General features: G+C 44.2%; 1 protein-coding gene across 1 annotated transcript in view; it reads left to right on the top strand.

Annotated features, from left to right (window-relative positions):
- fat3a (FAT atypical cadherin 3a) overlaps positions 1-22,161 on the top strand; it is a 92,476-nt gene that overhangs the window by 67,454 nt on the left and 2,861 nt on the right. Inside the window, 18 exon segments of the mRNA XM_083549065.1 lie at positions 4,270-4,466; positions 5,028-5,181; positions 5,295-5,528; positions 7,032-7,421; positions 9,070-9,284; positions 9,369-9,506; positions 10,732-10,875; positions 10,966-11,163; positions 11,243-11,467; positions 11,575-12,151; positions 12,762-12,896; positions 13,047-13,204; positions 13,338-13,782; positions 15,128-15,281; positions 16,358-17,061; positions 18,947-19,057; positions 20,528-20,587; positions 22,003-22,038. Coding sequence (XP_083405191.1) covers positions 4,270-4,466; positions 5,028-5,181; positions 5,295-5,528; positions 7,032-7,421; positions 9,070-9,284; positions 9,369-9,506; positions 10,732-10,875; positions 10,966-11,163; positions 11,243-11,467; positions 11,575-12,151; positions 12,762-12,896; positions 13,047-13,204; positions 13,338-13,782; positions 15,128-15,281; positions 16,358-17,061; positions 18,947-19,057; positions 20,528-20,587; positions 22,003-22,038 — 4,275 coding nt within the window.

Below are 22,161 nucleotides of genomic sequence, written 5' to 3'. Positions count from 1 at the left end.
GACACCAGAATGGGTGAAAAGTGTGATTTTGGGTTGTTGGTACCTCATTTGAGAAGATCCCAGTGATTTTCTAGCTGGGATTTTCTCAAACGAGGCACCAACAACCCGAGTTCCCAATTTTCTTGTCCATGGGAAAGAGCCCGGAGGAAGAGCTGGTCCAAGCCAGACTGCTTTGGTTTGACAGGCAACTCAAATCTCTGTGGTGATCAGAAAAGGAGAGAGAAAAAAGAAAGAAAAGGAATTTCTTTGCATAAAAACTGGGGTCAGAGTGCAAGGTCAGCCATGATACAGCTCCCCTGGAGCTCAGAAGGTTAAGGGCCTTGCTCAAGGGCCCCAAGAGTGGCAGTCTGCAATACCGGGGCTTGAACCCCTCGCCCTTCTAATCAGTAACCCAGAGCCTTAACCACTGAACCACCACCTCAGAGCACATAAAACCATAAGGTTGATGTGGTTGACAAAAGTTTGTAGACATCTGATCAATGCTGTCCCCGTTTGCTTTCCTAAAAAGCTCCACTCTTCTGGGAAACTGTTTCACTAGATTTTTTTTGGAGATGTGTAAGATTTTGTTCAGCCACAAGGGTGGTAGGGAAGTCATGGATTAATGAAGGTGAGGTAAGGAGCCCTGGGGTGCAGTCAACATTCACATTCATCTCAATAGGTTTGAGGGTTAGAGCTCAATAGCAGGAAGATCCTCCACTCCAACCCATGAATAGAAGATCTTCATGGAGCTGGCTTTTTTGCTGGAAGAGGTTTGGGTCTAAGGTTTAAGGAACCGCATATGGGTTATGAAAGGCGGAAGTCCCCGTACATTTGGCTGCACCGTTTTGATAATAAACAAAGCGGAATAAACAAAAGCTACCACCATAAATACGCCGGCTGTAAATCGTCTAGACAGAAGGTGCACCGAAGCACAATGACTGCATCTCGCGAACATCAACACAGTTAGTAAGAGCAGACGCACCTCCATTTGGTAAAGTCTGTCCGCTCTTGGCGGCGCGCCTGCATGGATACTTCCTGAATGACATATCAAAAAACATAATAAATTAAGAAAGATGAAACTGTGTTATCCAATCACCGGCTTGTATTTTTTATTGAAGGGCGGGGCTTCGTCTATTGCAGCTGCCCATGTACACGCTGATCTTTTCACACCCTGTTTTTTATTCCCTACAGAGTATAGAGCTCATGATTTAATTGTTCTTAGTCACACGCAACCACACACACACACGCGCACACACACACACACATTTCATTATGTTATAGTTATTAATATACAGTGATAATTTAGTATAAGGTTATACATGTTGATTTAAAGGTTAATGAGTGTGTGTGTGTGTGTGTGTGTGTGTGTGTGTGTGTGTGTGTGTGTGTGTGTGTGTGTGTGTGAGTAATAAATAGACCTCATTTTATCATTTCAGATTGTTTCGATTTGAATTGTCCATGCTCTGCCTGACCTCTGCCTGTGTGTTTCATAAGAATGCAGTAAATGAGAAATAGAGGCTGCTTGCTTTAGTGTGTGTGTGTGTGTGTGTGTGTGTGTGTGTGTGTGTGTGTGTGTGTGTGTGTGTGTGTGGTGATTGGATGACGTCGCTTTTGTTGACTCAAAAGCAGAAAATGATTAAATAGCAAATAACAGTAAGAAAGAGAGAATAAAAGAGAGTGAGCGATTGTGTGAGTGAGTGGAAGAAAGATAGAGATTGTGTAAAGGAGAGAGAGAAAGAGAGAGATTGTGTAAAGGAGAGAGAGAAAGAGAGAGATTGGGCAAACACGTGAACACAAAAAGAGAGAGATCATGCAACGAGTGGATAAAAGGAAGATAGATGGTTGGAAAAAGTGAGTAAGAGAAAAAGAGATGTGTGAGGGAGTGAAAAAAAAGCGTGATTGTGTGAACGAGTGAATAAAAGAGCGATAGAGAGATGGAAATTGTGTGAATGAATAAATACAAAAGAAAGTGAGAGAGATTGTGTGAATAAGTGAATATGAGAAAGAGATTGTGTGAATAAATAAATAGTAAGGAGAGAGAGATTGTGTGAATAAGTGAATGAGATGTAGTGAGAGAGAGAGAGAGAGAGAGAGAGAGAGAGAGAGAGAGAGAGAGAGAGAGAGAAAGAGCGATGGAGGAAAAGAGGCAATAAAGTGATTGACAAAATCCTTTCTATGTGTTATTTGCCTTCAACAGAATTAAATTGCACTGTTTATTTAGATAAATGTGTGTATGTGTGTGTGTGTGTGTGTGTGTGTGTGTGTGTGTGTGTGTACATATCTGCCTAAGAGCACTCTGATTGAGCACTTATTGAGCCAACTGTTTCAGATTACTGTGTTCTCTTTTAATTCATTCTATCCATCATCCTTTCATTTTCTCTCTTTCCTCTGTCTCTGTCATTGTGTGTGTGTGTGTGTGTGTGTGTGTGTGTGTGTGTGTGTGTGTGTGTGTATAAATTGTTGCTCATTAGTGTTTGACTGTAATATTGTAAATGAAAATAAAATGTTTGATTATTACAATTTGGTATTATGAGCCTGGCAAGACTGGCAGAAGCTACTTTTGTGTGTGTGTGTGTGTGTGTGTGTGTGTGTGTGTGTGTGTGTGTGTGTGTGTGTGTGTGTGTGTGTGATAAACTGTGAGATGAGTGTGAGACAGAAAGCTACATTGTACCTGCTTTTCTACCCGGTTTTCTTTGTTAGAAATGTAAAATTAATGTATTAACTATTTACAAATTTGAATAATAATAAGGAACATTACACACATGACTAGCTAGAAAACCATCTGTGCATATGTTTAACTACAATACACATAAATGACTAGCTACATGTATGACTAGATAAATGTATGACTAGCTACTTGTATGACTAGCTACATATATGACTAGCTACAATACTAGTTACATGTACAGTATAACTAGCTACCCATATAGCTAACTACAACTAGCTACATGTCTACATACATAGTTACAAGACTAGACACATGTTTGACTTACTATGCATATGTCGAACTAATAGTTACATGTATGACTTAGAACACGTGACAAGCTACTAGACTAAGTAGATGTTTAAATAGCAGCACATATGACCATCTATAAAACTAGTTACATGTATGACTAGCTATAACACTAGCTACACATATGACTAGCTATAAGACTAGTAACATGCATGACTAGCCACAAGACTAGCTACAACCATGACTAGCCACAAGATCAGTTACACCCATGACTAGCCACAAGACCAGTTACACCTATGACTAGCCACAAGAATAGCTACACCATGACTAGCCACAATACCAGTTTCACCTATGACTAGCCACAAAACCAGTTACACCTATGACCAGCCACAAGAATAGCTACACCCATGACCAGCCACAAGATCAGTTACACCTATGACTAGCCAAAAGACCAGTTACACCTATGACTAGCCACAAGAATAGCTACACCCATGACTAGCCACAAGACTAGCTACACCCATGACTAGCCACAATACCGGTTACACCCATGACTAGCCACAATACCAGTTACACCCATGACTAGCCACAAGATCAGTTACACCCATGACTAGCCACAAGACCAGTTACACCTATGACTAGCCACAAGAATAGCTACACCCATGACTAGCCACAATACCGGTTACACCCATGACTAGCCACAATACCGGTTACACCCATGACTAGCCACAAGATTAGTTACACCCATGACTAGCCACAAGATCAGTTACACCCATGACTAGCCACAAGATCAGTTACACCCATGACTAGCCACAAGACTAGTTACACCTATGACTAGCCACAAGAATAGCTACACCCATGACTAGCTACAAGACTAGCCACACCTATGGCTAGCCACAATACCAGTTACACCCATGACTAGCAACAAAACCAGTTACACCCATGACTAGCCCCAAGATCAGTTACACCCATGACTAGCCACAAGACCAGTTACACCTATGACTAGCCACAAGAATAGCTACACCCATGACTAGCCACAAGACTAGCTACACCCATGACTAGCCACAAAACCAGTTACACCCATGACTAGCCACAAGAGTAGCTACACCAATGACTAGCCACAAATCCAGTTACACCCATGACTAGCCACAAGAGTAGCTACACCAATGACTAGCTACACGTATGACTTGATAGACATATAAGTAACAACAAGACTGATTACATGTATGACTAGCGACAAGACTTTTAGTGACACACATGACTAGGTATACATATGATTAGCTACAAAACTAGTTACACATATGACTAGTTAAGTAGTGTGTTTCTTTCCCGACATGCAGGTGGTAATCGTGGCGATGTGTTTGCCCTGAGTTTACTCTCCTCTGATTGGAAGCTGTATGTGAAGCGGCCACTGGATCGCGAGCAGCAAGAGCGTTACGTTATCAACGTCACTGCAACAGACGGCCTCCATGTTGCCATGGCAACCGTCCATGTGCTTGTCAATGATGCCAATGACAACAGCCCTGTGTGTGACCCGGTGAGACATGAACAGCGACACACACCAATACCCATCAACACACACTAACACACACCAACACACACTAACACACCAACAGACAACAACACACACTACATTTACATTTGTGGCATTTAGCAGACGCCCTTATCCAGAGCGATGTACAAAAAAAAAAAAAAAAACCACTAACACACACCACCAGACACCAACACACACTAACACACACACGAATGCCAATACACAACACACAATAACATCCACCAATGTACATCAACAAACATTATCCCACACTAACACACACTAGCACACACTAATGCACACCAATACACAACACACAAACATACACCGGTGTACATCAACACACCCACATACAGTACACCAACACAATAATACACAACACACACCAACAAACACTAATGTACAACGGACACCAACACAAAAACAACAAACACTAACACACAACAATACACGCCAATGCACACCAATATGCCCAACACACACCAACGCACACTAACAAACATTTTACTTTATTTCCATGTATCTATGCTTCATTTGTTTGTGTATCAATTTGTGTGTGTGTAGGTGGTGTACACTGCATCGATCTCAGAGGATATCCCCATAGGAAATCAGATCCTGAGGGTGAAGGCAACAGATGCAGACATCGGGTCTAACGCACAACTACAGTATACACTGTCAGGGGGCGGGGCTGAGGACTTCACTATACATCCTTACACAGGTTTGTCTGTCTATCTATCTATCTGTCTGTCTATCTGCCTATCTGTCTGTCTATCTATCATGACGTGTGTGTGTGTGTGTGTGTGTGTGTGTGTGTGTGTGTGTGTGTTGCAGGAGAGCTAAAAACAGTGACGTCATTAGACCGGGAGAAAGTTGAGCGCTACTCGCTTGTTGCCAGGGCGACAGACGGGGGCGGGCTTTCGTGCGAGGCGACGGTTTCCATCACGCTACTGGACGTTAATGATAACCCACCTCGCTTTGGCTCTGCCCACTACGAGACCAGCATTTACGAGAACACGGCGGCGAAAGCATTACTCACACAGCTAAATGCCATCGATCCCGACCTGGGTGCGAATCGCACATACCCACACCCACACAAACACACACATAGGGGTTTCGAACTTGCACTGAATTATTGATGAGTTCCTGTGCGCGATTGGCTCTGCAGTGTAGCTACATGCCTTCATTCACATCGCTTTTGTTTTCACCACTGGTGGCTTTCATTTGCATTTCATTCGAAAACAAGCGCACCTTGAGGCAGGCCATTTTTTTTTATACCGCCTTTTTATCCCAGGAGAAGCAAGCAGTTATCTGGACAGGATCCCTTTCTGTGTAGTGACCACATTTGGATAGGTGTGATGTACAGGAGTTGAAAGCCTGTAGAGTTGGTAGTTTAGTGGTTAAGGCATTGAACTCTAGAATCGGAGGGTCACAAGTTCAAATATCACCTCCGCCACCACAAGTTGGCACTGCTGGGCCCTTGAACAAGGTATTTACCCTCAACTTCTTGGTTGCAAGTCGCTCTGGATAAGGGCTTCTGCCAAATTCCATGAATGTAAAATGTTCTGGATGTGTTACCATCCCATTTGCAGGATAACATTTTTTGCCCTTGAGGAAAATGCCAATCATCTGCTGAAATGATGTCAATAGTGTGACGGGTTTGTTCAGATTTTCCCAGTTGCCCCAAATACACTAAGGTCTGATCAAATGCTGCCAGAAAACGTCTACTATATTACTGTGGTTTCCAATAAAACCTCGAAAAAAAGGTTTTTGTATGTTAAAGAAGTTCAACCCTATTTCCTTGTACACAGTTTCATGGGCATCCTCTTGGCCTTGGTATGTGGCAAGAAGCGGCTTTTGTACCGTCATGAAATCTCATTTTGTTCAGCCAGAATCCTGTGATGAATCTGGTGTTTTGTTTTATCTCTTGATAAAGTAGGATATGACACACACTGACAGCCTGGTCGGGGGGATACAGGTTAACTCGCACTAAAATACCTTGAATCCAATCCTGCTTAAGGACACGTCTACCTCCTGAAGGATGACTGTTATTTTAGTTACGCTTTTGGAGGATATTATTCCATAACTATTTGTTCATCGCAACAAAGGTTTTGGACAAGTCAATGAATACAACAAGCAAATCCTGATTCTGTTCTTGAAGTCTAAAGTCTTGAAGTCTACTATTTGATGGAGACTCTTGGTAGTACATTATACTATATCGCTATATCGTGGTAGGACTTCATGCAGTTCTAAGTGACTAGCATGTCCTGTTACTGATAAATGGAGGGGGTGTATTTTTAGAGGTTGTTGGCAAGAAATTACAACTTTGGGTTGGTCTTTTAACTTTCCAAAGCAGTCCTGTGTTAAAACAAGTCAAAATATGGAAAGGCCCTTGTGAAGTTATAAGATATAATCGTTAGTCAAAAAAATTGGTTCTTCAAGGTTCTTGGTTGCCTTTGGACAACCAAGGAAGGGGCAAAAACCTTGAAGAAATTAACCAGACATTCATTAGTTACGTTTCGGTTGTTGATCTGTAACCACCTTCTCCCTTGTGCTATGTTTGTGTCTCAGGTGAGAGCCGCAAAGTTGTGTATTCACTCGTAGACTCGGCCGAAGGCGTCTTTTCCATCGATAAGTGGACTGGTGTGGTGGCTCTGGAGCGCCCGCTGGACCGCGAGGTCCAATCCTCGTACCTTGTGGTGGTACAGGCTTCTGACTTAGGCGTCCCCTACCGTCTCTCATCTCTCTCCAACCTCACGATCGCCGTGCTGGATGTAAATGACAACCCTCCAGTGTTCGAGCGACGTGATTACAGCGCCACGCTGGGCGAGGATGCAGCAGCTGGAACTGCAGTGCTGCGTGTCCATGCGCACAGCAAGGACATCGGCACTAATGCCGACATCTATTACAGCATCCGGTCTGGGAACACTCAAGGGCACTTCAGCATCGAAACACACACAGGTGAAAGGACAAAACTTATACTTACATACTATATATAATGAAGGGTCTAAGTGCACAGGTATAGCTGTTTCCCAGATGCTAGATCAGTAGCATGCTAAGTGGCAAACTATAGTAGTGTCCTGTAGCTAGAAAACTATTAGACTACTAGTCTATTCTGACTAATGGAAAACCCAAACCTGACAGGATTAAAAAAAATATTTTCAGAATTTGTACTACTAATATTTGTTAGATAGCAAACCTGAGCCAAACCTGGATTGCTGAGATTTTTCTTTTCTTTTTTATTGCCAAACCTGACAGGATTTCTGAGATGTTTTTTTGACATAACGCTGCTAATTTTGGTTAGACGGCTAAATGGAACCTTAAGATTTGATAAAGTGAAAAACTGTTACAGCTAATGTTAGTCAGCTAACAAAAGTGCACTTACCTGACATTTAGCTTTTTAGTTAGCATGATATGATTGCTTCATGGTGCGATACAGTTATTATATACAGATTTTGCAGTGCTTGCTAAACAATTTTTTTTTTAATAAATATCTCGCATAAACATTTTTGACATACTTTATTTTGGTGTTTGCTGGAACATTCTAGAAATGCTAAGATGACTGGGACATCAAATTTATCTATGCTAATTTGACCATAGGAGTTATAGGACCAAACACACACACACACACACACACACACACACACACACACACACACACACACACACACACACACACACACATTTCAGTCTATAATACAATTCAGCTCTTACTGTTCTAGCCAGTATATAAAGCTGAGATATAGACAGCCCGAGGACGTTTGTGTCCTAAATCGCAGCCGCCTGCCACTTCACGCATTTAATCTCGTTCATACACACACACACACACACACACACACACACACACACACACACACACACACACACACACACACTTTTCAGCTTACAGCTTACGTTTGCTCAAAGTTTCCATAATAATTGCTTTGCACATACACGCGGTATGGCCAAAAGAATTGGGACATCTGTCAGTTCCTGCCATATGTGGTTCTTCCTCAAACTGTTACCACAGAGTTGGAGGCACACATGAGGTTTTTGGACACAGGCCTTTGAAATGTTCCCTTGACATGACTAGAAGACCAAAACCTGTTTCAGCATGACAATTCCCCTGTGAATAAAGCCAGCTCCATGAAGACCCGATTTCTTTGGGTTAGAGTGGAAGATCTTCCTTCTTTAGAGCTCTAAATTGCATCACTATTAAAATTAATTAAAATTCTGACTGCACCCCAGGCCTTCTCACCTCACCTCCATCAGCGTCCGACTTTACTAACGCCCTTATGGCTGAAAAAAATCTCACATATCTCCATGAAATCTAGTGGAATGTCTTCCCAGAAGAGTGAAGGTTGTTATTAGAGCAAATAGGGACTAAATATGGAATGAGATGTTTGAAAAGAGCCCATTCCAAACTGATGGTCAGGTGTCACAAACCTTTGACTATACAGTGTATATCCTAAAGCTATTCTCCATACAGTGTGTTTTGTAAAGCACATTATTCTCCTTCGCACCCACAGAAGAATGTACAGTACTATATATAGATGACCTTTGTAGTGTGTATAGTGTGTGTTTTAAGACGTGTATGTGTGTGTGTGTGTTTGTGTGTGTGCGTCTGCAGGATTGATCTCCGTGTCTCACCCTGTGGACTTTGAGACGTGTAAAGATTACTTTCTCACGGTCGAGGCCCGTGACGGTGGAAGCCCGCCCCTCATGGCTGTCGCCATGGTGAACATCAACATTACAGACGTCAATGATAATGCACCAATGTTCGGCCGGGATGTTTACAGCGCCATCATCCGGGAGGACGCCAACATCGGCGACGCGGTCGTCAAGGTAACCATAGCGACAACCCGATAAGAAAAAAGAGGAATAAGTCTGCTCCGGCATTTGAGCTGACGTGTCGGTCTGGTTGCTTAGGTGACAGCCGAGGACATCGACAGCCGGGAGAACGGTGAGATCCTGTACTCCATCGTCAGCGGCGACCGCGAGAACCAGTTCTTCATTGAGCCGGTGACAGGCCAGATCAAAGTCAACAAACAGCTGGATCGGGAAACGGTGAGGGAAACGAGGGTTTTCATGACAACGAGCCCGTCGTGACATAGAGGCCAAACGATCGGATGTTGTTTGAGTCAGAGATACAAATCAGTTCTGCTTTCGAGTTCCAGTGTCTGAAAGTGACCCTTAAACCTTGAATGTCGCCTCAGAAATCAAGTGCATAAAATACAACTGAAGGTCAGGTATTAAACAAAAAAAGGGCTCTAAGAAGGTCTCAATGTCACGTGCAATCTCATGTGACACAATATCATGCGATGCTCTGATCTACTCCAATTTTTACTGAATGTTCATGCCATGTTTTTACACTATATTCCCAAAATTTTGTGGACACCTGACCATAAAATTCTCCTTTTTGATCATCCTATTTCTTATTTAGTCTCTATTTGCTCTTATAATAAGCTCAAACTCTCTCAGAGTTCTCAGTTCTCTCTCCAAAAGCATTTGCACTTCCGTGAACGTTCTGAATAAGTCTCTTTCTCAAATCCGTCTCCATGCTGACGGCCTAAATCTTTGTTCATTAGCAGCTAATTAGCGCTTGTGTGTTCCCTGTGAGTGAGGTGGTACTACGGAGCCTGCGATTTGCAGCCGAGCTGCTGCAATAGAAAATGAATCAACACCTTCTGAGCGAATTCAAAGGAACAATTAATGCGTGCAGAAAACCCAAATTTTTTTCTTTCGTTAGAACTCTGACATCATCACTTTGTTATTCTTGAATTAAAATGTAAAAAAGACACTTGCAGTCTTTCAGACTGAATTGGGGCTTTAAATAAATATCTATTTTGTATTGTTTGTATTATGTCTCTATTTTATCTATTATATTTTTTCTTTTTCTCCTCTGGCTGGTTTTTCCTCCTGTCTGACTTTCCTTCTTGTCTGTCTCTCCTGCTGTCTGTTTCTCATATAATTTGTGTCTCCTCTTGTCTGTCTCTTATCATATGTCTCTCCCACTGCCTGACTATCATACTTCTGACTGTTCACCTGTCTTTCTCTGCTCCCATTTGATTCTTATCATGTCTCTTATTCTGTCTGTTACTTTCCCTGTCTAACTTTTTTTTTTGTCTGTCTTTCCTGCTGTCTTTTTCTCCTCCTGTCTGTTTCTGATATGTCTTTCATCTTGTTCTGTCTGACCCTCCCCTGTTTTTTGTCCGTCTGTCTCACATCCTGTCGATCTCTCACCTTATATGGCTTTTCTCCTGGCTGGCTCTCCTCCTGGCTGGCTCTCTAGATTGTGGGTTATGCATTGTCAGTACGAGCTCTGGACAGCGGAACTCCCTCCATGTCTTCGACTGTGATCGTTAACATCGACATCTCTGACATCAACGACAACCCGCCAATTTTCTCTCCAGCCAATCACACGGCAGTTATTCAGGTATATCCGATGACTGACAATAAGAGATAAGCAAATTAAAAATATCTAAACATACACAGCATCTGATGCACCTGTAATTCTCTTTGACAGGAGAACAAGCCAATCGGGACAAGCATCCTGCAACTGTCGGTCATCGATAAAGACGCCGCCCACAACGGTCCACCTTTTTACTTCCGCATCCTCTTAGGAAATGAGGGGTTGTGGTTCGCAATGGACAGGGAGGGACTTATAACATCCAATCAGATGTTTCGCAGATCCGAGAGAATGGAGTATGTTGTACAGGTTGAGGTGAGAGCAAGAGCGTTAATCCTGTAGTCACCAGGCTTGTATACTTGAGTGTGCTTAACGACCAATATTGGTGCTCCAGGCCCGGGATTCCGGCAGACCGATGTTGTCATCGACAACACTTGTGCATGTGCGAGTGATTGAAGAGAGCATGCACATGCCTGTAGCATCGCCGCTTCACGTCCACATTGTCACAGTGGAGGACGAGTTCCCTGGGGGTGTGATTGGACAGATTCACGCTACGGACCAGGACGCGTTTGACATTCTCACCTATGGACACACACACCAGCAAAACAGCCTGTTCAAGGTGTGTGTGTGTGTGTGTGTGTTTGTGTGTGTTTGTGTGTGTGTTTTACATATATCGCTTTCTCACAGTGTATACAAAATACTACAAATCCTCCATCTTTGTCTCAGGTGAATCCCCGTGATGGACGCATTATCGCTCTTTCCGGTTTGGACGCGGGCCGCTACTCACTAAATGCCACGGTGACAGATGGCCGCTTCTCCGTGAGCGTGCCCGTGAGCGTGTACGTGGAGTGGGCGTCAGCTGCGATGCTGCGTCACGCCGTTACAGTGCGCTTTGAACGCGTCTTGCCGCATGACTTCGTCTCACGCCACCTCACCGCCGTTCGCCGCGCCATCGCGGACGCCATGGGAACAGCGACGCTCGACGCCCTGCACGTGCTCAGCGTGCAACCGGTGGAGACCACAGGTCAGCTCGACCTCCTATTGGCTGTCGAGGCTCCAGGGGGTGGCGGCTTCCTGGCGGCAGCGCTGGTGAGCCAGAAGCTTAGCGCGGCGCGACGGCGGCTCGAGCAGGTCCTGCGTGTTTCCGCCATTCTCGATAAAAACTGTTCAGGCCTGGAGTGTGGGGAGGCGCGATGCGAACAGACCATCACGCTCGACACTCACGCTATGCTCACATACACCACCAGCACCAGCAGCTTCGTCTCGCCAAGATTTCAACGCAGTGCTCGCTGCGTCTGCACCGGTGAGGAATCGCAACTCAAACACCGCTCATGTTGTGCAAAAGTATTCCCCCCCCCCCAGCCCAAAATTCCCCAGCAGAACACAGTTTTTCCTACGCACTGCAACACTGTAAATCTAACAAGAAAACAGTTTCCTGCTTATAAAAAAATTATCTCATGAAACTACCACACCACCAGATTATACTCTGATCATTTATCCTAGGGGGCGGGATACAAATACTTATACAAATACTACATTTTGTTAACTAAGATTTTGAAAACTGGAAACTTTTCATATACTAGTAATTAAATAAGTCAAAAGTGTAATTTTTTTCCAAAATCTGTATCAGTTTGCATGCATTTTAGCTTATGACCAAACAGAATGTTTATATTTATGTTTGTATATGGTACAGTGTACAGTTTATATACATTTCACCCAATTGCTATTCAATTCTCACAAAATTTCCACAAATTCCCATTAATTACTGATACATTTCCAACTAGGAATATTTCCAAAATACCCCAGATTAAGTTTATCGGCTAGTGTGTGTGTGGGTGTGTGTGTGAGAATAGCTGCTAGAGTATTGGAACTGACCCCTGGCAACTATCTTGATATGCCTGTTTTTGTGACAGATGGACGATGTTCTGCGATGTCAGAGGTGTGTGAGGACGTGGTGTGTCCTGATGACATGCAGTGTGTGAAGACGGACAACAACCGAGGACCGTTTGCCTGCCAGTGTCCACCAGGGAAACTAGGAGCGTGTGCAGGTGTGTGTGTGTGTGTGTGTGTGTGTGTGTGTGTGTGTGTGTGTGTGTTGGCTCCAACTAAGTGCAATTGTGTTAGAGTAAGGGTTTTGAGAGAGGGGTTTAGTAAAACAGTGTGTATGTGTGTGTGTGTGTGTGTGTGCGCCACACCAGGACACACCTCTCTGAGTTTCTACGGCAGCAGTTTTATTAACTACCATGTGACTGACGGCGGCAAGAGTGACGAGGTGAAACTGCAGCTCCGCATCCGAACCCTGCAGAGTAGTGGAGTGATCCTGTACACACACCCCACGCCCTGTGCAATGCTAAAGGTACACACACACACACACACACACACACACACACACACCAAATAGTGTCTTGTTCCATTGTAAGCTCTTTCTCTGTGTGTGTGTTTTTGTGTGTGTGTGTGTGTGTGTGTGTGTGTGTTTGATTGATTGACAGATGGAAGACGGACACGTCCAGCTACACCTTGGTTGTTCAGAAGGAGGCGGAGTCCTCGCCGCTACCAGCCAACTAATCAGTGATGGCCACTGGCATCACCTGACACTCGAGTTGGGCCGAAACTCCAGCAGCCTCTCATTAGACGACTGGACGCAGCGGGCCCCGCCCATTTCCCGCTTCCCTGGCCCCGATTGGTCCATTTCACTGGGGGCACGGCTCAGCGACGGTTTCCAGGGCTGCCTGGATTCGTTGGCGCTGAACGACGATGAGCTGCCGCTGCACAACAAACAAGCACCGGTGGCAACACACACTCGCTCGCGCACACACACACTTGTGGAGGTGACGGCGCTGGGCGAGGTGACGCTCGGATGCGTGCTTCACCATGAGCCGTGCGCACGCCAACCCTGTGCCCACGGAGCCACCTGCACCAGCCTGCCCAACGGAGGTGTGTGTGTGTGTGTGTGTGTGTGTGTGTGTGTGTGTGTGTGTATATATATATATATATATATATATATATATATATATATATATATATATATATATATATATATATACATACAGTATATGTGTGTGTGTGTGTGTGTGTGTGTGTGTGTGTAGGATTTACATACTTATTTAAACCCATCTAATTGCCCAGTGCCCAGGCATCCTCTTACTAACTACAGGTGTTTATTATACACAATAAACAATCATTTTGTTTGTACACAACATGATCTGCTGGTGTTTAGGCATTCAGGTGTTTTGTTAGAGGTGTATAGGTGTTTGGTAAGAGATGTTCAAATGTTCAGGTGTTTGGTTAGAAGTGGTTAGGTGTTCGGTGCAAGGTATTAATGTATTTGGTTTAAAGGTGTTCAGATGTTTGGTTATAGGTGTTTATGTGTTTGGTTTGAGGTGTTGAGGTGAGAGGTGTTCATGTGTTTGGTTAGAGGTGTTCATGTGTTTGTTAAGAGGTGTTTAGGTGTTCGGTGCAAGGTATTTGTGTGTTTGGTTTAAAGGTGTTCAGATGTTTGGTTATAGGTGTTCATGTGTTTTTGTTTGGTTTGAGGTGTTGAGGTGAGAGGTGTTCATGTATTTGGTTAGAGGTGTTTAGATGTTTGGTGAGAAGTGTTCAAGTGTTCGGTTCGAGGTGTTCAGGTGTTCGGTTAGGGGTGTTCAGGTGATTGGTTATAGGTTTATGTGTTTGGTTAGAGGTGTTCAGGTGTTTGGTTAGAGGTGTTCAGGTGTTTGGTTAGGTGTTAATGTGTTCGGTGAGAGGTGTTTAGGTAATTGTATAGAGGTGTTCAGGTGTTTGGTTAGAGGTGTTCAGGTGATTGGTTAGCGGTGTTAAGGTGTTCGGTTAGAGGTGTTCAGGTGTTCATTTGTTTGGTTTGAGGTGTTTAGGTGTTTGTTTAGAGGTGTTCCAGTGTTTGGTTTAAGGTGTTTAGGTGTTCAGGTGATCGGATGTGTTAATACTTTTTATCCCCCACTATTAGTCTCTGAACATAGCTCTGCACAAACTTCCTGCTAAATGACAGCTGTGATTATTGCATCAGCGCAGAATGTTCATAATTTATTTTGTGTGTGTGTGTGTGTGTGTGTGTGTGTGTGTGTGTGTGTAATTACTGCATAATCACTCTGCAGTCATTTTCAGTGGACGCCATTATTCTCCTGCTGGCATATAATTAACGCAACCCGCTTGTCCAGCTGTGTGTGTGTGTGTGTGTGTATGTGGAAGATAATAATTAGAGTCTATTTTCTCTCTCTCTCTCTCTCTCTCTCTCTCTCTCTCTCTCTCTCTCTCTCTCTCTCAGGTTTCTCATGTAATTGCAGTCCCCTGTACACCGGGCGGCGCTGTGAGACCGAGATTGGGGTGTGTGCGCCGAATCCATGCCGTAACGGTGGTGTGTGTAAGCCCATCGGCAACGCCTTCATCTGCAGCTGCAAGAGAGGATACACCGGTCTCACGTCAGTACACACACACACACACACACACACACACACACACACACACACACACACACACATATTGACTTTAAATTGCTTAATAATGAACTATTTCCGTTTTTCAGCAATGTACTGGTGCTGTTATGGGTGTTAGTGGTGGTGGTGGCAGTGTTAATGGGGTGTTAGTGGTGGTGTTAGTGATGTATTGGTGTTAATGATGGTGTTGATGTGTGTGAATTCTGGTGTTAATGGTGTACTGTTGTTAAGGATGGTGGTGTTAATGGCTCTAATTAAGTGTTAATGATAGTGAGTTAATGGTGGGTTGATTGTGGTGGTGTTGGTGGTATTAATGGTGTATTGGTGTTAATGGCGTTTTATTGAGAGTGATTGTGTTAATGATGGTGTTAATCATTTACACCAATACCCCATTATGTTAATGGTAGTGTTAACTGTGTATTGGTGTTATAGTGGTGTTAATGATGTATTGGTATAAATGTTGGTGTTAATGGTGGTTTAATGGAGTTTTGGTGGAAATGATGGTGTTAATTGAGTTTTGGTGTAAATTATGGTGGTAATTGTGTCAAAGGTGTATTGGTGTTAACTGTGGTGTTATTAATGGTGTTTTGAAATGTAAAACGAAATCCTGTTAACACAGAGCGTAATGCAACACATACTCTCACCAGCAGAGGGAGCCAATAATCTCTCTATTCCGCTCATCCATTTATTCCTTTCTCTCTCTCTCTCTCTCTCTCTCTCTCTCTCTCTCTCTCTCTCTCTGTTTTTTAATCATTACTAACACACACACACACACACACACACACACACGAACACACGATCATGCATTTCTTTGATGTGCTTTGAAGAATAAAACTGTAGCGGCACCGCTGAAAGCGGTGAAAAATGAATGTGGCAGGTCGAAGAAATCGAATTCATGTGCTCTCATGCATAAAAGTGTGTGTGTGTGTGTGTGTGTGTGTGTGTGTGTGTGTGTGTGTGTGTGTGTGTGTGTCAATGTAGGTTTTTTCATATTAACTTTATAGCAGTGTCTCAAACTAAACAATAAATACCCATAACCAAATAATGTGTGTGTGTCTCAGGTGTGAGGAGGACGTAAACGAGTGTGAACGTGGTGAGCGCTGTGAGGGCGGAGCCTCCTGTGTAAACACCTTCGGCTCCTTCTACTGCAACTGCACCACACCAGGCTTTGTGGGCGGAGCGTGTGCCGTCCGACCGGTCCTGGTTCCTGACATGCGCTCTGGCCCCGCCTACTTTGGACGAGAGGAGCTTATAGGTGTGGCGGTGGTGCTGTTCCTGATCATGGCGCTCGTCTTTTTGTTCGTGGCCTTTAGGAAGAAGGTGTTCCAGAAGAGCTACTCGCGCAACGACCTGTCGCTTGTCCAGGACCCGGCTACGGCTGCACTGCTGCACAAGGCTAACGGACACTTCCCGCCCATGCAGTGCGGTACCGGAGACCCCATCAGCCTTTACACTGAGGGGGGGCGGGGTTTACTGTCCGGAGAACCCATCGGTCTTTACACAGAGGGTGGGCGGAGCTTGTCGGGGCCACCCCAGGTCCCGGTCAGACCAATGGCGTACACACCGTGCTTTGGGACTTTGGAGAAAAGGGGTGGGGATAGAAAGGGGGCAGAGTTAACAGAAATGAGCACGTTCAAGCAGGGCGGAGACTCACCCAGAGTGGTGGGCAGTATGGCACGAAGGGGTGTGGCTGTGTGCAGCGTGGCGCCCAACAGATCGGAGTGCGACTCGCCAAGCAACAAGAGAAGCTGGGAGGATGACGATGGTGAGGGGGTAGTGTGTGTGTGTGTGTGTGTGTGTATGTGTGTGTGTGTGTGTGTATACACACTTCCTGCCCTTCTATTCATTGCAAATCAGCATTTAAGAGTCTCTCACAATGCAACACACAGCAACACAGTTCTCCAGGTCGCAATGCAACACAACACAATGCAGTTCTTCATGTCGCAAAGCAAACCAACACACCACAATGCAGTGATCCACATCATAACACAACACACCGCAATGCAGTGATCCCCATCATAACACAACACACCACAATGCAGTGATCCACATTATAACACAACACAACACACCGCAATGCAGTTCTCCACATCATAACACAACACACCACAATGCAGTTCTCCACATCATAACACAACACAACACACCGCAATGCAGTTCTCCACATCATAACACAATACAACACATTGTAATGCAGTTCTCCACATCATAACACAACACAACACACCGCAATGCAGTTCTCCACATCATAACACAACACACCGCAATGCAGTTCTCCACATCATAACACAACACAACACATTGTGATGCAGTTCTCCACATCATAACACAACACACCGCAATGCAGTTCTCCACATCACAACACAACACAACACATTGTAATGCAGTTCTCCACATCATAACACAACACAACACATTTTAATGCAGTTCTCCACATCATAACACAACACATTGTAATGCAGTTCTCCACATCATAACACAACACACTGCAATGCAGTTCTCCACATCATAACACAACACAACACATTTTAATGCAGTTCTCCACATCATAACACAACACATTGTAATGCAGTTCTCCACATCATAACACAACACACTGCAATGCAGTTCTCCACATCATAACACAACACACCGCAATGCAGTTCTCCACATCATAACACAACACAACACATTGTAATGCAGTTCTCCACATCATAACACAACACAACACATTTTAATGCAGTTCTCCACATCATAACACAACACATTGTAATGCAGTTCTCCACATCATAACACAACACACTGCAATGCAGTTCTCCACATCATAACACAACACACCGCAATGCAGTTCTCCACATCATAACACAACACAACACATTGTAATGCAGTTCTCCACATTATAACACAACACACTGCAATGCAGTTCACGGTTCACTGCAACACAATGCACACCAGCACACCACAACACAACGCAGCACAACACAAATTATACTCCAATTACTTCTGCTTTTTAGGGGTCTTTCTTTCTCAAGTTGTGTGGGTTTTGTTTATTATTGTCTCTTTCTTTCTTTCTTTCTTTCTTTCTTTCTTTCTTTCTTTCTTTCTTTCTATGTTCTTCCTTTCTTTCTTAAATTCTGTTTTTATTTCTCTTTGAGTTTTTGCCTCTCTCTCTCTCTCTCTCTCTCTCTCACTCTGTGTCTCCCTCTCTTTTTGGATGGATATGGTGATGTAAGTGAGTGTTGGGACTCAGGACAGGATTCAATAGTTTTTCTCTGCAGTCAAATAAAAGTAAAAAAAACTGCATCGTCTTAACCATGTGGGACTCAACATCCAAAAGTGTGTGTGTCTTGTCAGAATTACAATAAGAGGCTGAGAGTTAGTGAAAGAGAGAGCGTAAAGGAGAAAGAGAGGGAGAGAGAGGGAAAGGGGGAGAGGGGGATAGAGAGACAGAAGGAGAGGTAAAAAAATGGGAGGTCAAAGAATTGAATTGAAGTGTCACTTTATATTCATGTCAGTCTGACAGCAGTGAATGTGTGTGTGTGTGTGTGTGTGTGTGTGTGTGTGTGTGTGTGTGTGTGTTTGTGTGTTCAGGAAGTATAAAACTTAGCCTACGAATGAACAAAGCATAGAGCGTTTTTACCTGCTTGACCTTTGACCTCTGACCTTCACAGGGAAAGTGGACATGTTGGATGAGGTCACATGTTTCTCAGGCAGCAACAAGGGAAGCAACTCTGAGGTCCAATCACTGAGCTCCTTTCAATCAGACTCCTGCGATGACAACGGTAAGCCCCGCCCACCCCGGCTCCTCACATCTGTGTGTGTGTGTGTGTGTGTGTGTGTGTGTGTGTGTGTGTGTGAAAGAGAGAGTGTTGAAGGGTGTGAAAGGCTCCATAATCCACACTTTATTTGAATGATGACATACGCCGACCCTCATTTTTCACAGCTTAGGTCATCATCTGCCAATCAGAACACAGAAGCGTCTGCAGGAGACCAATAAGAGCTCTGGATTTACGCATATAAAATAAACCTGATTGAATTCCACTTTGACTTTCACCCTTTGTTATGAGAGTGTGATGAACTTTCTTGTGCAAGTGTGTGTGTGTGTGTGTGTGTGTGTGTGTGTGTGTGTGTGGGTGGGTGGATGTGTGTGACAAATGTGCGAGTTCATATGAGTATGTGTGTGTGTGTGTGTGTGTGTGTGTGTGTGTGTGTGTGTGTGTGTGTGTGTGTGTGTGTGTGTAAAATGTGCGAGTGTACATTAGTGAGTGTATGAATGTGTGTGTCTAAGTCTGTGTAAATGAGCGAGGTTCGGTATGAATGAGTGTGTGTGTGTTGTGTGTGTTGTGTGTTTGTGCATCAAAAATGTGTAAATGTTTCTGAGTGTGTCTGTGTGTGTGTGTGTATGGGTGAATATGCATATGTGAATGTCTGAGTGTAATGTGTATTGTGTGCGGGTGTCTGAATGTGTGTGCATGTGTGAGTGTATCTGAGTGTGTATGTGCATATATTTGTAAGTGTATCTGTGTGTGTGCGCATGTGTGAGCGTATATGTGTGAGTATATCTGACTGTGTGTGTGTATCTGATTGTGTGTGCATATGTGTGTGTGCATCTGAGTGTGTGTATATGCGCATATGTGTGAGTGTGTATCTGTGTGTGTGTGTATCTGTGTGTGCATATGTGTGAGTGTGCCTGTGTGTGCCTGTGTGTGAGCATATATGTGTAAGTGTGTCTGTGTGTGTGAGCATATATGTGCGAGTGTATCTGTGTGTGTATATGCGCATGTGTGTGTGTGATCATATATGTGTGAGTGTCTGTGTGATCATATATGTGTGAGTGTATCTGTGTGTGTATACGCGCATGTGTCTGTGTGTGTGTGTGTGTGTGTGATCATATGTGTGAGTGTATCTGTGTGTGTATACGCGCATGTGTCTGTGTGTGTGTGTGTGTGTGTGTGTGTGTGATCATATGTGTGAGTGTATCTGTGTGTGTATACGCGCATGTGTCTGTGTGTGTGTGTGTGTGTGTGTGATCATATATGTGTGAGTGTATCTGTGTGTGTATATGCGCATGTGTGTGCGTGCGCGCATATGTGTGAGTGTATTTGAGTGAGTGTGTGATCATATGTGCGCATATGTATTTGTTTGAGTGTAGTGTGTGTGTGTGTGTGTCTGTGTGTGTGTGTGTGTGTGTGTGTGTGTGTGTATCTGAGTGTAGTGTGACGTTCTCACCACTTTCCATTTTTCTCTCCAAGCCTCCATAGTGACGGTCATTCGACTCGTCAATGACGCAGTTGACACAATCGAAAACGAAGGTAGATTCAGACCATACGTGCTGGCTCACACACACACACACACACACACACACACACACACACACACACACACACACACACACACACACACATTACATGAGCGATTGTTATAGGTGTGGAGAATTCTGGGAAATTAGAGCTATGGAGGTATTGTGTGCATTTGGTTTGAGTGCAGTGCATCCAGAACGATTTCACAGAACTTTCACAGATGCTGCCACCACCATGCTTCACTGTAGCGATGGTACTGGCCAGGTGATGAGCGGTGCCTGGTTTACTCCAGACGTGACACTTAGCATTCAGGCCAAAGAGTTTAATCTTTGTTTCTCATTGTCTGAGAGTTCTTCAGGTGCCTTTTAGCAAACTCCAGACGGACCGTCATGTGCCTCTAACTGAGTGGCTTCCAACTGGCCACTCTACCATACAGGCCTGATTGCTGGAGTGCTGCAGAGATGGTTGTTCTTCTGGAAGGTTCTCCTTTCTCCACAGAGAAATTCTGAAACCCTTTCAGAGTGACCATCAGGTTCTTGGTCACCTCCCTTACTTCTTCCCTGATGGCTCAGTTTGGCCGGGCGACTCCACTCTAGGAAGAGTCCTGGTGGTTCCTAACATCTTCCTCTTACGGATGATTGACAGCACTGTGCTCATTGGGACCTTCAGTACGCAGAAATGTTTTTGTCCCCTTCCCCAGATCTGTACCGAAATACAATCCTGTCTCCCAGGTCTACACACAATTCCTCCGACTTCTCGGCTTGGTTTTTTGCTCTGCCAACTGTACTGTACACTGTAACTGTGGGACCTTCTATAGACAGGTGTGTGCCTCCGAATCATGTCCAAACAACTAAATTGACCACAGGTGGACTCCAATCAAGCTGTAGAAACAGCTCAAGGATGATCAGTGAACACAGGATGCACCTGAGCTCAATTTTGAGTGTCATGGAAAAGCCTTGGAACAAACAAACTTCTTTCACATTGTCATTATGGGGTTTTGTTTCTAGAGTTTTGAGGAAAATAATGAATTTATTTACGTTTTGGAAACTTAATAAAAGTGAAGCTCTGAGAATACTTACTGGATGCACTGGATCTCGACCTCTATGTAACCACACACACACACACACACATATATAAACCTTCAAGTGTAGCATTTTCCAGAATTGCCCTCTGCCCCAAGGGTCTTCATAGCGCAAAAAAACGAGTCAGAGGGGTGTGTGTGTATGTGTGTGTGTGTGAGAGAGAAAGAGTAGCAAAGGTCTTGTCTAGTGCAGCCAAGTCATACAGGTGGGGAGGGGGGCTGCAGCTCACACACACACACACACACACACACACACACACACACACACACACACACACACACACACACACAGTGGTGCAGTGAACATTGCGCTGATCCACACTTCTGTCTTTCCTCTAACCGCCAGTCTCCGTTATGGATCAAGGTCAAAACTACAGCAGAGGTGAAATACACTCTCTCTTTCTCTCTCTCTCTCTCTCTCTCTCTCTCTCTCTCTCTCTCTCTCTCTCTCTCTCCCTTTTTTCTTTCGTTCTTTTTCCTCCCTTAATGTTCTGCACTGCTGACA

The sequence above is a fragment of the Silurus aristotelis genome (assembly GCF_946808225.1).
Source record: "Silurus aristotelis genome assembly, chromosome: 8".
NCBI lineage: Eukaryota > Metazoa > Chordata > Actinopteri > Siluriformes > Siluridae > Silurus > Silurus aristotelis.
The sequence above is the reverse complement of the archived record's forward strand: the minus strand, read 5'-3'. Positions and strand labels throughout refer to the sequence as shown.